A 16,091-nucleotide genomic window follows, 5' to 3' on the forward strand; every position below is an offset into this window, starting at 1 on the left:
CGTGGGTGGAGGTGACAGGTGCTTTTCTGATGACTCCCACTCGGGTCAGATCCAGAACCAGACATGGTGGATGCTCTAGGCCACAATGCACCCAGCTCCTGCTGTGGGCTTCAACTAATCCTATCTACATTGAGGGGGTGGGAATGATATGCCTGTAACTGAGGCCACCAGGCTGTGTGAGGGGACAGCAAAACCAGTGAGGTACTGAACAGATGAAGCCTTATCTTCTGCATAGATGGAGGTGCCCCAGCAGAACTGTGAACGTGGAATGTCCAGCTAAAAACCACTTTCCCTGAGCATGCTGGTGGTCTATTGTTCAGTAGTCATCAGGTAATTTTTTCATGAGGTGGGAAATGTGAGTCTTCAGACCACTTTGACCTGAAGAACTCCAAAATCAGAAGGAACCCAGCCTTCCAGGAGAGTGCCTCACCAAGGTACATCTGGGCCTTTGGAAGCAAAAACCTCCTCCCAGACCAGTGGTGCCCCCCGTACGTGACATCTGAGCCTGTTTGGAGAAATCTGGCAATGCTCAGAGTCCTGCGGGCAGTTCCTCCCACTCCCCGTACTCCACTTCTTCCGGAATGGTTGCCAATGTATCTTCACCTCCTCTGTGCTGGCCCTAGTGGCATGAGTACTAAAGCTCATATAATAAGTCCAGACTGACTCAGAGTCTGCCTACAGATACAGATTTATATGTGTTGCATCCACCAGTCTGCCTGGTTTGAGAAGAACGATAGACCCTGATGCAGATACATGCCCAAGCTCCATGGACATATTTCACATAGTCTGGCCAAATTTAGGTGCTCAGGCACGTCATCTGGTAGGTACTAACATATAAAGCATTCATAGACTGGGGACCACTGCTCAACTCGTCCTGTCAAAGATGGGCCAGAGCATAGCAAATACCAGTTTGCTCATTTGTGGCTGTTTTCCAAGGCCCAATCAATCAGAAACCCTCCCTTTAGAAAAAGGAGAAGGGGGAATGCTGTGTTTGAAAATTCCCTCCAATACTTAGGCATGAAGTAGTGTTTTGTTTTTTTTTTTTTCTTTTCCTTAAAACTTCTGTATGAAGCCCAAGATTAACCTAGTTTATGTCATTCTTGCCGCAGGAATTTTCTTTATTTAGTGCATAGTCTTTAATATAATAGCAGAATTTTGTACATTCAACGTCCATGTTTATTTGAAATCTTTAAGTTGGTTTATAAAATATGAACACAGTTGTGTTTAGTGATGAAACCTGACTCTTCAAAGTGGCTTTGTGTGTTTTATCTCTTATCAGCATCTTTGTTAAAAAGAACAAGTCAACTGGTATTTTTGTGTTACCCATAAATTGAGTACTTTGTTTAGCAGCTGCTTATGAGTAATGTTCTATGAAAAATAACTTCTAATATAGGGGTAAAAACTGGTATAAGAGCTTTTATAAGTGATCATCACAATTTTTGTTAAGTTCTATTTGTAAATATGACAAACCATGTACTAGGTCATGTTCAGAGATGAGCTGCCAGCAAGTTCGTAGAAACTATTATGCTCCTTACTAGACACATCTGGAAATCAGTGTATGTCTTCGTGTCCCTCAGTTCAAGTAGGGCATGGAAAACCTGGAGAGGGTCCGGTGACAGGAGGTCAAGTGGTCAGGAATCTAGAGCACAGCACTGGTGAAGAGATGCTGAGGGGGTAGAGCTTTAGTCTGGCAGAGGAGAGGTTAAAGGGTGATCTAATAGCAGCTTAAATCTACCTGAAGATCAATTACAAAGATGACAGCCAATCTCTTCTTGGTAGTGCCAAATGATAGTTTTGTACAAGTTCTAAAAGCAGCTATTATCCTTTCTGAAGCTTTTTTACAAAGAGTTATCTTTATTAATCTAAACTGAAAATCCAGTCAATCCATTTTAACCTTCTGCACTTTTCCCACTTGGGCAACTAGAGATGGAAACTGTTTATTAGATGTTTCCCTTTTTCTTACTATACTTCTATTTGGATGGAAATCAAAGTATTCATAGAAAGTATCTCAAGAAAACTGTTATGAAATTAGGGCTTTTGGTTGAACAAGAGTGCAATATTTTAGACTTGATAAAAGAGACATGTTTGGAAAAGCAAAGAAGCAAAATGAAAAAAAGTATAATTGCTCAGAAAGTCCCAGTAGGTTTGCTCTTTGTTTGTTAACAAGTCAGGGTGATAGTTTTTCTAATAAGGTGAATTTTCTGAAATTTAATTTTGGAAATTGATCAAAATTCCCCAAACAGAATGTTTTGTTTCCCTTTGCTGAAGTGAATCTTTTCTTTTTGAGTCAGCATGGCATTAATTTCTACTTGCTAGAACTGTTACTGTGCTTAGTAGGAAATACAGTTCAGGAAAATCATATGTCCCTTCTTTACGATTTAAGCTTCCTGGCAGAGGGAAGTATCAGTATCTCCTGATGTGTCACATTCATTCAACTTACTGGCCAATGATGGTGTAACATGAAGGATGCAGTTCAGCTCTCAGAGGAAGAAGGCTGCAGCAGTTGCAAGAGCATCTCTCACAAGGCAGCACTGCAGCTTTGATGAACAGAAATGACTATGGATGTAGCAGAAAAAAGGTTTGATTTAACCCTGCAAAGTAAATCAAAATATTTTAGAATCAAATAAAAATACATGAATGAACATTTTCTTGACATAGTGTAAAAAAATCCACAAAATAAAAACTGGAAGGCAAGGAAGATAAAAAACGAAAACCCAAATCACTTGGGGACTGTTTTCTCCACTAGAAGATGGGAAAACAGTCTAGTTTTCTCACCACCTGCTTATAAACTTGTACTTCACAGGAAGGGCCCATTTCGCCAGGTCCCTGAGGGCACTCCCTCAGCAGCCCCCCACTGCCAAGGACCCCATCTCAGCCCTTGGGGCCATCATTCCCTGCCCCAGCAATGCCGCAGGCTGGCCCTGGCCCTGGCCCAGTCCCCTTGGTGCCATGTCGTGGGTCTTGTCTCCAGCTCTGTCCCCAGCCCCACCTCTCAGACGGGACCCCATGCTTCTGCTCCCTGCCACGTTGCATGCAGCACTATGATGGTGGCACTAGCTCCATCCCGGGCACACAGCACCGGTGCACACTCTCGTGCCTACAGAATGTGATAAGTAAATGTCACCGAGTCCGTCACTGCGCCCTGTGCAGGCAGCCCAGCAGCCCTCTCCTGAGACATCAGGTGTCGTCGCCAATCCAGCTTTTCAGGTCGGGACGGTCTGCAGCTTTCTGCTGCCAGCCTGCCATCAGCATGACGCCCTTCCTCCTGCAGGGCCGGTTAAATATTAACACCACAATATGCATATTGGGGCGGGTGGGAGGAGGCTGGTGGGGGGAAGACACAACCCTTTCCTTATCTACCGAAAGGACAATGTCACACCGAAGCCCAAGCCCAGCGGCAGAGCGGGGAGAGGTCGGCACTCCTGGCCAGAGGTGGCGGCGGCTAGGCCGGGGCCTGGGGAAGGATTCCTCCAGGAGAAAAGGTGAGGGCTTGCCCAGGGCTGGGAGCGTGGCTTTGAATGCTGGCGGTCTGTAAGAGAAAGTGGGCGGAAAAACTCTTTTTGGCGTTCAGGGGAGGTGATCCAGAGGCACTGCGCTGTGTTGGCAGAGGGAGTGGCTGGGAAACACAGCTTAACCCTGTCCCTGGCTCCTTCCTCAGTTGGGCTGGCGGTGGGACGTCGGCTGCCAAGTGTTTAGGCAGATACTGTCCCCTTCCTCTGGTGTGGGTGCGGGATAGGCTCAGGTCAGGGCAAGGCCAGCGATACCGATCACCAGTGCACCTGTGGACCAGGAAAAGATCACGACCGGAGATAAAAAAAAGTGGCTGGGGCTAGCCCCAGGCATTTAATTTACCATGAGGCAAAATACTCTGCTTCAGAATATTTTCCCTCTGTGGGGATGAGATCATTTTTCTTTGAAAGTCCATTTCGAAATGTACAAGGTAAAACTGAAAGCTAGGTTTCCCTTCTTTTCCCTGGTCATTTTATGTCACCCCAAGTTATTTACTGATCTTGGCCTGAATTGTACGGAAGGTCCTAGCACATTTGTTTTCCTCCATAACAATTTGCTCTGCTGAGTTTATATGGGTGCAACTGAGTTTTTAAGTGGGATTACGAGCCACGGCTGCTGGCTTTAGGGATGTGCTGGCTCCCGGGGTGCTCTCTGGACATGCAGATCCTCCCTGGGTTGGTGACTTCCTAGAAAAGGACACGACACTGTCTTTTGGACTTGCTTCCTGGTGTTTTGCTCGGGCTGTTTCAGTTAACACCACAGATAATACTAACACTGAAATGCCACCAGCTAGCGTGTGTACGTGCGGAAGGCTGGGGCAGTGAGAGAGAAGGGAAAAGCCCCTGCAGGTCTCACACCGTGACCTTCCCCTCAGCTGCCTGCGCCAGGCTCCTCGGCACACAACCCTGCAGGTGAGCGTGTAGCCAAGGAAACACACAGGCTTTCAAAATACCTCAGGAAAACCCAAAGCAACCTGCAAACTAACCCCCTTCCCAACCTACAGATGAAGAAATCAGCACACAGGCTCGGTTTAGAACGTTGATTAACTCACAGGGCTGCCCTTTTAAATTTGTGGGGCAAACTGAAAGCTGGCAAAACGGGGAAAAACAAAGCAAACTGCCAGCCGGTCACGTCACAGCTGCCTCGCTCAGCTCAGCCAGACCCCTGTGTCCAAAGCACAGATTAGTGAACTGAGCTCCTGTGGTTTGTCCCTTGGCGCAGTTTTGGTTTAAGCAAGAAGGTGATTAAACGTACACTTTTGACAGCAAACTCACAGTCTCTGTGGTGATACTAATATTTATGCACTGCCACAATGAACACTTCTGAAATCAAAACCGCTTTCCTGACAAGACGTTTGAGCTGACCACAAAACCGCAGCCTCCGGCCTGCATCCCTTTCACGAAGGAAAGCTTGAATTTCCCAGCTGAGAAGTTTGTAAACCAAGCAGCTCAGTCAAACTGCCTCCCACATATTTTGAGGGGGAGGAGAGTAGTATCACAGAAGTGAATCAGAAAAGCTGGAAAAACAGAAAATGCAGAATTAAGGTGATGGCTCCCACCCAAGCTCTGTATTTTATCTCTGTCCACTGTGGAAAGCTGATGGTGTTTTGTTTTGGGGAGTAAGAGCATAGTTTTTGAATCCTAGTTTTGGAGTAAAACATACAGAAAAGCAATACAATATTTTTGGGGGTGTAGGGATGCATCGGGATGTATTTCTACTTCCCACCCCAAAGGCTGCCCGGCACAGAAGGCATTCCTTCGCGCCTGTTTCCCAGGTGGGAAACAGCCCCGCCATACACAGGTCTGCTCCTCTGCAGCCCCAGGGGAGGCTGTGGCCCTGTGCAGTTGCTCTGCGTGACAGTAAGTGATGGAGCGCAGGGTTCATTAGCCTGCCAGGACACCGCCGCCGGCACAGGCAGGGCACCCACCACACACACGCAATTGCAGGCAACTAAGAGAATTATTTTCCCCGGCTGCTCCTGATTAACTTTAATGATGCAGATGGGGCTACCCTGACACAGTCAATCCTGAAGCAGTAGCATTGTAATAGCCAGGATGGACTGGGCCTGAGGGATGCCAGGTCTTTCTATGCTGAAGAAAGGTCTGTGTGTTGAAAGCTCATCTACTTCTTTTCCAACAGTTTTTCTGAGAAAAGATACTGTTTTTCTCAGACCAACTGTTCTACTACTGTTTTTCTCCCCTTGTTTGTAATACAGGTCACATAAAGTCACGTTTTGTCAGAGGACACAAAACAGCAGCTGATTTCCAAATTCCTTGACAAGTTCTGTCCTTGAGCTTCTTCTCAAGCATGCAATGACCACCGGTGGCTTTCTGCCTTAGGGACCAGGAGAGAATGCTCCAATGGGGAGGTTCCAGAAATTCACTTTACTTCTTTTCATCGTATCTGCCTCGCTAACAGGTAGGACACGTTCATAACCCTTGAAGTGAGCCACCGTGGACTAAATGTGTGAACTAATTTTAAAGCTATGTAAATGGCAGTTACTGGCAATATCAGATTAAACAGTAAGTCCCAGAGGGGGATTATTCAAAGTGTTTCAAGTGGATAAGTTTGCATTTGAAGTCTGAATGTTTTAATGGCTTAGATTATAGTATGTATGAATTGGGTTTCAGTATACAGGACTGAGCAGTGGGTGGGGTGGGGAGGCTGCCTTCTCACTTCCAATGAGCTGGGATGTCCCCACTCATTTCTCCTTCTCCTTAGCTCATCCTTCTCTTGTCCATTCAGGACTGCTCTTGAGGGGGTGTCTGCAAAGAACTCAATATCAGCAGCTGATTTTGCTTCTAGAAAGACATGTAAATTATAATTTTCCTATTTGGCCTCCAATTTACATTTCATTTGCCTGAATCTCATACTGAATTCAGATAAAAGGTATCCTGGTGGCAGAGCTTTAAAGAAAATGTGAATATAAAGTGACTAGTTGGGTAATGGAGACAAGGCTGATTTGTTTCCTGTAGTCTGGCTGGGGTTTTAAGAGGCTCTGAAAGGAGAGAGCTGCAGTGGGATGAGAGGGAAGGTATAACTGGTGAAAGGAAACACAATGCAGCAGTATACGGTGAGTTCTCTGAGCAGAGTGGTGTTCCCAGTGGAGTTGCACTGGGATGTGTGATATTCAACAAACTCTTAAACAACCCCATGAAGAGGAGTATGAACTGTGAGGTGGCAGACTTTGCAGGTGGTGCGGAATTACTTGGGACAGCCAAGTGCAAAAAGAGACTATGGGGATTTGTCAGAAAATGTCACAATGCCAAGTGAGTAAGTAATAAAGGAGCAGAAAATACTCAGTTCAAAGCATCACTTAACTGAAGATGTATAGTGGGGGAAAAGAATAGACATCTTTGGAAAGAGAGAGCAAATTACTGAAAAAGAGAAAATTTCACCACTTAGTGTTTTCAACAGGGGAAATACAATGACATTAGAAAAATCCACAGAAAGCTTTTATCTCAAATACTGGATGTTGTGTTAGCCCTTCCATTTCAAAGTGGATATACTAGGTCTGAGAAAGGAATAAAGTGTGACAGAGGTGATCAAAAGGATAAGAAGAGGATTCATTAAACTGGATTATTTTTCTGCTTGTGAAGAAAGAAATAATAAAGATATTTTAAAATAATTATATGGAGGTGAATAGTGAAGTGGCTACTCACGATTTCTCTAACAAAAAGAACTAATGGAAGGCAGTAAAATGACTAGAAAGTAGATTTAAGGCAAACCAAAGAATGTACTTTTCCTCACAGAATGTCATCAAGTTGTGAAGCTCACGGTCACTGGATATGGGTGATACCAAATTACAAAGAGGCTGAACAAAATGAAATAGTTATCATGGAAGGTAGATCCATATGTGCCAATCCAGTTGTTGGCTTGGGCAGTTCCTAAATCTTGTAATTTTGGATGTTGAGTAATTATTGCAAGGAAGCCTCAATTTTGTTCTGTTTTGCCACAGTGGGGTAGCAGGCATTGCCCACACTGCGCCGTGCAGCCATGGGATCACACCCCAAAGCTGGGAGAAAAAGTGTATTGTGGGGAGAGAAAATGCTATTCTTGGAAGAAATGTTGCTGCTCTCGTGATTTGAGGAGGTGTAAGGCCACGTGATGTGGCTAGGCTGCAGAGATAGCTGCATGGCACAGCTGGTTTGAGCATCACCCTGGCTGGCACCACATGCTATTCATCATCAGTAGCACTGCAGATCGCAGGGTTGATGTGCAGTGCAGGGTCCCAGCTTGCCGTCAGGACGCTGGAGGTGCTCCCAGCACAGGGACCTTCACGACTGGAGACAAGAGACTGTGCAGGAGGAGGAGTAATCCAGGGAGAGGTTGCATTAGGCATCTATCAAATAGTGACTGAGAGAAGAGATTGGGAAGACACTCTTGGGGGCTATGGAGAGGTTTGTGTGGGTGGCAAAATGTGTCACTGAGTACCAATAGACCAGTGTTACTTGACAGAAACGTCCTATATAAATATTTTAAAGCCTTGTTAACATCAAAAAAACAAGCTAGTCCTTCTCTTCAGACTTTGACAAGCTCTAACCTATTTTGGTTTTCAAAAGGTTCGGCTTTGGGGCTGTTGGTTTGTGAAGTAAACTTGAGATGTGCTGAAGAAAAGTCTTACCAAATCCAAAACAATTTATTGCAGAGCTGTTGCTGGAGCAGTGGGCAAGCTGGGAGGTAGGGGAGGCAGAAAGCAAGGTGTGATGAGCAGGAGACTAAAGAAAGAGTGAAAATAAAAAGGAATTTAAAACAGACTGGAAGTAAAAAATGTAGAAAAGCAAATAAACAGCAGAGAGAGAAGGGAAAGATGCAAACTAGATGCAAAAACCGAAGGATAAAAGGCAGGGTTTATGGGAGGTTGATAAGGGTACAGAGGGGGAGAAAATTTTGGAGTATGATAATGAGGCTAAATAAAGGGAGTCATTATGGCAAAAGGATAAACCCATCCTGTCCTTTGCTGTGTTGCATCCAAATAGACCACTTATAAAAGGAGGACAAACTGACTCAGCAGAGAAGAGGGAAGGAAGAGAAAGGAGCCATGTCTCAGTGCCCTTGTTACTGAAACCTTCATCATGAAAAAGTGGTTCTTTGAAGTTAGTTCAGGTGGGGAAGGAAAAATGTTGGTGACAAAGGGCAAGGGTGGTTCTTCAGGAAATGACATTCCCTCGGTGCAGGCATCACCTGCCACAGCCCCGAAAGCTGAACAATGCACTTCTGTTTCTTCAAAACCCACAACGATGTGACAGTGAATTCATGCAACAGGAAGGAATAAGCAGTTCATACAGACATTGATGTACATTCAACCTGCTGTTGGGAAGGACTGAGCAACAAACACTTGGCACTTAAACTTTTACCATTGGTGGCCCCATTCTAAGGGTATAGTGATGTGCCTCAAAGAAGGTGTCCCAACAGAGCTCTGTGTTTCAAAATTCAAGGGGTAATGCAGTATCACAAAGACTGTTTGAAATTTCCCTACTGCAAAGACATCAGTGTTGTTATTTGTCTGGGTGGGATATTTTACTGGTTGCGTGTGGGAAAGCAGATGTTAAACCAGCTGTTAAGAGCTGAACACATAATTCCTGTAAAGTGCGAAGGCAATCTAGCCTGAGGCCTTAATTTGTCTGAAAGCAACCATCTGCGAGATATTTTTTAAGCAGTATGCAAATGAAACCAGTGCTGAAATTTTCTCCCTAGTGCAGGAAGCAAAGCCCAGCAAAAGGACTTAGAGCACTGATTTAAAGCACTGGTAACTGTGTTCAGATCACATTTCTGTCGTGAATGTCCTCTTTGACCTTACAGAAGTTACTTTATCAGTGTTTGTATATGGGTTGGACAGTGGAACCCACTATTGGTTTGGGACTTGGCATGCTATTGCAAGATAAAAATTTAAAGCAAAAAGATAAAGAGACAAGGTTATAATTACAAAAAATGTTTTGGCAACAGGTGGAGAAGGCTCATAAAGCTCCATTTTGGTTGTGCTGGGGCTTTACTGAGATCCAAATGAAGGCAAAGTTGAGCTACTTTCCATTTCTTGATTCTCTTGCCACCCATAGGATCCCCATCCAGGGCTTATGGATCTGTTCTCTAGCTCAGGAAAGTCATTGGAAAGCTGTATGTTGCTCCAGCAGGCCTGGTTGGTGGAAAAAAATGTAGATCCCACCATACCTATGGACTGATAAAAAATGATTATATTAGATAAATGAAGGAGTAACTCATACCTACCTGCTATAGTGTCCTGACTGCCTGAACAAGACAAAAGCAGTATCAGCCATACTTTTTTTTTAGAGCAGATGATCCCTCACTGTTCATCTTTAGGGATAAATTTCAAGACTATAGTGGAACTCACAGACGTGATCTCATAGCAAATGATTAATTAACAGCTAACAGAGTACTGAAAGTCATTTATTCAGAGCCATGCCAAACCATTATACTCCTTAAGAAAGAAAAGTGTTTACACAGGCTAAGAAATAAAATACAAATGCACAGATACCAACTTGCATTAAGGGGGGCAGTGTGAATAAGTACTGCAGCTCCTGCTTCGTGAGCAACTAAATTCATTTTAGTGTTAATTCTAAGGGTGTTTGTGGACAGCTGAGTCTATCATCATGGTAGCTGTTTATGTCTACTTCAACCAAACGGGAAGAATTCAAACAAAGTGTGAGAGTCAAAAAGCTCAGTACATCAACTTGTAGGCACCATAGATGTACAGGGATGTACAGGGAGCAGTATTGTAAAGGCTGGTTACAGTATCCGTCCAAAAATATATATATAACTCAAAGATGAATTTGAGCTTAGAACTGTGTCTCAAGCCCAGTAATATCAGTTATGAACAGAAATGGTGGCAAAAAATATCAAGGAAAGGGGGCGTATTATGTGATGTATGGTCTCACTGGAGTGCGCTTTCTCAGTGCACTTTCGAAAGAGAACTGGTAGCTCTGCAAATGATGCCATCCACAGACGTGAGCAATCACTAACATTCAGAGTGACAAAGAGAAGAGAGACAATATGGCTTTTAAGCATTTTGTTGGGTTAACTGTTTATAAAGCAATGTATTAATGTATGTGTATAGATTTGATTGCTGAGTTAGTCTTCAAGCTGTATCATGATTTAAAGCATTTCGGTTCACCTTTACATGACTGACGAGAGCTTTGAGTAAATGTTACTGGAAAAAAAGAACCATCTAAGTCAAACATTTAACGTATCTTATCTGGCTTTATTAACTATCAGTAGAAGTGAAGTTTGCTTTTTATTTAATGTTTTATTGCTCACATACAGATATACTTTGGAGAATGAGGTGCTTGACAGAGGTAACATAACCCAGGAATGTGCAAAATTTTTGTGAAGGTTTTTGTAAACAGGAGAGAACTCGGAGTCAACCATACAATGGTCCAGGGAAAGCTAGGTTTGTGTAAACCTGCAAAACAAAGAATGAAAAGACTCTTGTCTGTAAACACATGCGGTAGGTGGGAGGAAAGAGAGGAGCTATTTATATTAAAGAACGATTCTTGGCACGAAGCTGGGGAGATATAAACTCCCAAGGATTAAGTGAGAGCTGGGAATTAGAAATTAATGTGCACATTGGAGCAATGAGATTATGGGCCATATGTGTTGGGTGCATGCTCCAAGGTTCTGTTTGCAACATCGTAACTGAGACTGGGCTCTGGTAGCATTTATGCAAGCATTAAACATCTCTTTTGTGTGAAACAATACAGCATATTCTCCCCTTATCGTGTGAGTTAATGACCAAATGAAAAATTACTTTTTCAGTAATTTGTGAATTAATCCATTAATAATTAAACTACCTAAAATGAACTAAACCCAGGTTGAATGAAATCTTTAAAACCACTTCATTGCCCTGACTTAGCAAGGGAGTAACAGCCATTTCACTCTCCCTTTCTCCTGGAAAATAGCTGAACACTTAGGCTCAGGCTGAATTTGCAGACAGGGGTTTTAATAACACTGCTATGGACTGTAGTGTCTAATTGCTGTAACTGTGCAGAACTACAGCTTGAATCATTAGGAGTAATGCTGGCAGTCCTGGTGCTTCTGCGGGATGAACGTTTGCCAGTAAGTAATGTAAAACTTACTGGTGAGTTAGGTCTCACTGGCAGGTCTTTAGGGAGCTCATGAAATCTCTGTCCTAGGAGACATTCAGCATTTTTGACTCCTTGAAAGCCATTGATATTACCTCTGCTTTTGCTCTACTGCACCTGGACATAGCATGTTCTGGAGAACCTAGCCAAAACCCAAAGGGAGTCACGAAGTACAAAGACCCAGAGAAGCAGGCTCTTAATTTCATCCAGTGCTGCTCACTCTTAATCTTTGAAGGTTTGTGCCTCAGAGTATATAATGTTATCTCCTTGACAAATATTTAAAGATTTGCCCACTTTCCCTGGGTATTTCAGGGACTGAAGTCGCAGCTGCCATTTTGGAAAGAGGCTTAATCCATTACTTTCTGCTTAGTAGAACTGCATGCTTCTGCCTTCCCACGCACACGGGATCCACCACCTGCCTGGGCAACAGCTGCACCTTCGCTCCCTCTGAGGGCAATGAGAGGCCCTGGGTCTGCTGACAAGGAGGAGAAAACAAAATGCCTTGATTAGAAATAAGCTTTCATTTCTGAAAGATAGTATCTAAAATTCATGGTACCTTTTAAGGAGAAAAACTCATGAATTCAAGCAGCTCCGGTTAGCAGAAAGCCTGGGATGGTGGGAAACAATGTATGGGGTGCATGCAAGAGAAATGAGCGAAGAGGCAGGCAAATAGGGGAAAGAGTATGGAAGGAGGCAAAAATTAGTGGCAATAAGAGGTTTGGAGAAAGGACTGGCTACATACTCCTTTATTCATTCAGCATCTAAAGAACTCATGTATTTTCTTATCTAAAAGTGGATTTTTTTTCCTTCAGCAAAATGGTAATTCTGCTCTTTAGTGATCTGCTGAAGAGAGAAAAGTAGGTGATTTCAGAATAGGAGGAGAGACAAAAAGTCACATGCATCTTTAAAGAAAAGCATTTAATCTAAGACACAGCTGAAAGATATCTCCATTTCTGTTAAAAAGGTTTCAGGTTAAATTTAAAAAAAATCCTTGTAAACCTATACTTCTAGGGTTCTAGGTTTAGGGATCCATTAAAACAACGTAGCATTTGATCACTGCTTATGGCTGTGTGGTTAACATTCCTAAGTCACAATTTCAATTCACCATTAATGACTTCAACTATTTACTGCTGGCCATTATAGAAAATGAGATAAGAATCTTCTTCTGAAAGCATCATGTACTGTTGGCTGTCAGAGGGGAAGTGGTGGCTCAGTTGAGTCAACAGCCTTTTCCAATATGTAACAAAGTGCTCAATACCCCAGTGCCTCCAATTAAAAATACAATTTCAACCAGGGCTCCTGGCTTTTGAGCCTTAAATTGCTGGAAGTAAAAATTAAGTCAGATGTCTTTGTTGGTATTTATGTATTTACAGGTTGTGTGATTTTTTTTTCCTTCCTTCCAGGTCTTGGCTTTTGTTATTCTATTGTAAATGGCCCTACTAATGCAACAGTCCTTGCTGGTTCAGAAGCCCGGTTTAATTGCACTGTTATGAAAGGATGGGTCATTCTCATTTGGTTGTTCAAGGCAAATCCTGTCCTCACTGTCATTAATTCTCAAGGACCTATTGAAACATCAGGCCGCTTCACCTCTCAAAATTATACCAATAATGATGAATTTACCTCAGAGCTGATCATCCACAACACCCAGCTAAATGACTCTGGAAAAATTGAATGCAGCATCCAGCAAGCTGGTGAGAGCAGCTTTGCCTTTCTTTCTGTTCAAGGTGCGTATAACTGCCAATAGAAAGCTATTTTATTGTACCACACTTAAAGATATTCTCTGACGGATTGCCCAAATTATCTCTGTCAAGGAGTACATGCCCTCATTCACCATCATTTGTCTTCTTTCTTCTTTATCTTAATTTTACTGTCAAAGCAGGTTTCAGAGTCACATTCAAAGCGCCATTAACAAAGGTTTGAACTGTCCTGTCTTTTTTCCTGTTATATCTCTTATTCTTTATTGGATTTCATTAAAGTGCCTGGAGGCTGTAGCAGGCCCACCAGCAGTCAGTCAAAAAGAATCTTTTGGCTAGAAACAGTATGGATTACTTCCCTCCACACACGCACGTCTTTGTGCAAGAACCTTTACTGTCTTTTGGACAGATCTCCCTCCTGCTTTCTAACTGAGGGATCAGTCTGTATGCCACTTATTTGAGTTTGATTTAATGGTGTGTAGAAATAAATCCTTTGAGACACAAAGCAATGCTCTTCATGTGATTGCTGCTGCGAGCTACGATTTCCAAGGAACAAAAAGATCCTGCATATCAAGTCCCTGTGTATGAGACCTCTTCCTCCTCTCTGAAGCTTTAGTGGTGACAGAGTGCAGGCTGTAAAGCAGAATCTAACCATCAGACACCATCCGTTTGTCAAAGAGGTGCTTAGTGCAGTGAGAACATCTCATCGTCTGTCTGTAAACTTTTCCCAAGAAAACCCAAGAGCTTACTTAAAACTTACAGAGAAACATTGTTATTTCATTATGTTGTCCTTCAGCTATAAATATAAAAGGATGCCTAAAAAGTGTAATTTTCTTCTTTTTATTGAAAAGATATTGAAAGCTGAGACTCGTGCTGTAGACACACTGGACAACATGTCTATGAAGTTGCAATATCTGCATGTTTATATCATGCGTATGGTATATCTGTGTTAATAATGACTTTTTAAATTCATATCTCAAGATATAGCTAATTTTGGGTAGCAAGGTAAGATTTAAGACTATCAGCAGGAAAGCAATGCAGATAACTATTCTGAAGGAACAAAACATCTTTTCCCTCCCACAGTTAATGGATCTTTATTCATCAAAAATAGCACCTTAACAGTTAAAGAGAATGAAACACTTGAAATTGTTTGTGAAGCCTTAGGATGGGCTCCAGCTCCAGACATTACTTGGATGACAAATGACTCTCTGATTGATAAGTCGAGGTATGTTACCCAGCAAAGTCAAGGATCTAATGACCTCCACAATGCCTTGAGCGTCCTGACTTTGACTCCAACAGACACTGAGATTTTGACTTGTTTAGCTGATATAGAAGCACTCCCTAGACCTCAGAATGCAACTATAACTGTTTTCTTTGTCAACTCTACTCTAGGTAAGTGAATGTTTGTTGTACTTTGCCTATACTATTTTCTCAGAACTGTGCATTATGCTTTGTATTGTTTTGAAAAGTATTTTATTTGCAAATTAAATACTGTGAGATATGCAAAGGTGATAGAATTAGGACTTGATAGTCACAGCCTGACACATAGGTACAGTTCATTTCACCTCTGTGAAAGGACTGGTACAAGTCTAATGAGCCACAAAGTCCACTTAGACCAAAGAGCCATTGTGCCTGCATTCCTTTATCTGTCATGTTCTTTTTTACATCCTAGAGGAAAGTAAAAATTGTACTACAGCAATATACATGGAATTCTTTGGGCAACACATTGGTTGCTTCTTATTGCCTTTTATTTAAGGAAATTCAGTGTCTAAGCCAAGCATGAATGTTGAGCAGATCTTTCAAGAACCGCTAGCAAGACTTTGATAAGCATTGTTACTAGTGTTGTCAACATATATATATATTTTCATAATACCACAAATCTTTAGCCTTACTGACAACCTATGAAAATATATTCCATAATTTAATACATTCACAGGTTAGTCAGTAGGTTCATTAGGAAGTTCATCAGTAAAAGGGTGCTTTTATCTGATTTGCTCTGCTAATGTAGAGCAAAGCAATGACTATGATTAAAGATCTGCTTCATGATCTAACTGAATCCTCTGAAAAATATTTTTCTTTTCCAAACCATAACAAAGTAAGAGCAAGTAAGAGAAAGTCTCTCCCTGTGGGTTGACAATGTTTAATGCAGATGAGGGAGACAATACCAGATCATCCTTAAGAGCATTTATCTGTTGGGACTGGCCAAGTGTCTCAACTGTAAGGGAGAAGACTCTCAAGACAAACTGAACTTGAAGGACTAATCACGTGGCAGGGAGCTGAGGTTACTGGGCATAAGTACACTGCCACCGATGGTGACATAGTCCACCCTATGGTGACATCCTTTAAATTAGCCTTTAAATTAGCCTTAGCCTGTGGTATGGGAAATGCACGGGATGTGTAGGGTTTGCAGTGAGTCTATACAACCCCAGCTGCCTGCTGTGTGGAGTAGGGCCTAGAATCTACATTTCTTTTTATGATGTGGTAAGCATCATGAGCTTCTATAATCACATTGACAGCTTCTCTTGATGAACTGATTCATTTTCTGCAATGGGTGAATGTGACACATACGAAGACATTCTCATAGTGGATTGATGAGGGGTATGCTATAGAAGTTTTTACATACAAACAACTGAGGAGGCTGAGTAACTGTGCCTTTTATTTTATGGATGAGTCAATATTAGAGTCTTTCCAGAAGTACTTGCTTTGTAAAGCAGTTGAAAAAGGTCATTTCACCATTCTTAATATGACTATTTTGTAGTCAGATTGCTTGTAATTACTGACTAAGCAAAAT

The 16,091-nt window shown here is 42.4% G+C and overlaps 1 protein-coding gene and 1 long non-coding RNA gene across 5 annotated transcripts in view; one reads left to right on the forward strand and one right to left on the reverse strand.

The window, feature by feature from the left end:
• Positions 1-889: 889 nt before the first annotated feature.
• On the reverse strand, positions 890-3,232 carry LOC310896665. Its single transcript, XR_014581731.1, has 3 exons — positions 3,125-3,232; positions 2,441-2,591; positions 890-1,687 (listed from the first exon to the last, which is right to left on the reverse strand). It is a non-coding gene; the product is annotated as an uncharacterized lncRNA (long non-coding RNA).
• A 108-nt stretch (positions 3,233-3,340) lies between these two features.
• Positions 3,341-16,091, forward strand: part of IGSF5 (immunoglobulin superfamily member 5) — a 30,056-nt gene continuing 17,305 nt past the window's right edge. For 2 of the 4 annotated variants that reach the window (XM_083828861.1, XM_083828863.1), the window contains exons 1-4: positions 3,341-3,482; positions 5,726-5,928; positions 13,010-13,330; positions 14,384-14,692. In XM_083828861.1, the coding sequence (XP_083684987.1) occupies positions 5,871-5,928; positions 13,010-13,330; positions 14,384-14,692 (688 nt within the window). In that variant the 5' untranslated portion in view covers positions 3,341-3,482; positions 5,726-5,870. The remainder of the gene's footprint in view (positions 3,483-5,725; positions 5,929-13,009; positions 13,331-14,383; positions 14,693-16,091) is intronic. The other 2 variants (XM_083828862.1, XM_083828864.1) reach the window with 2 other exon arrangements.

This window comes from Anser anser (assembly GCF_964211835.1).
Source record: "Anser anser genome assembly, chromosome: 1".
Classification (NCBI taxonomy): Eukaryota; Metazoa; Chordata; class Aves; order Anseriformes; family Anatidae; genus Anser; species Anser anser.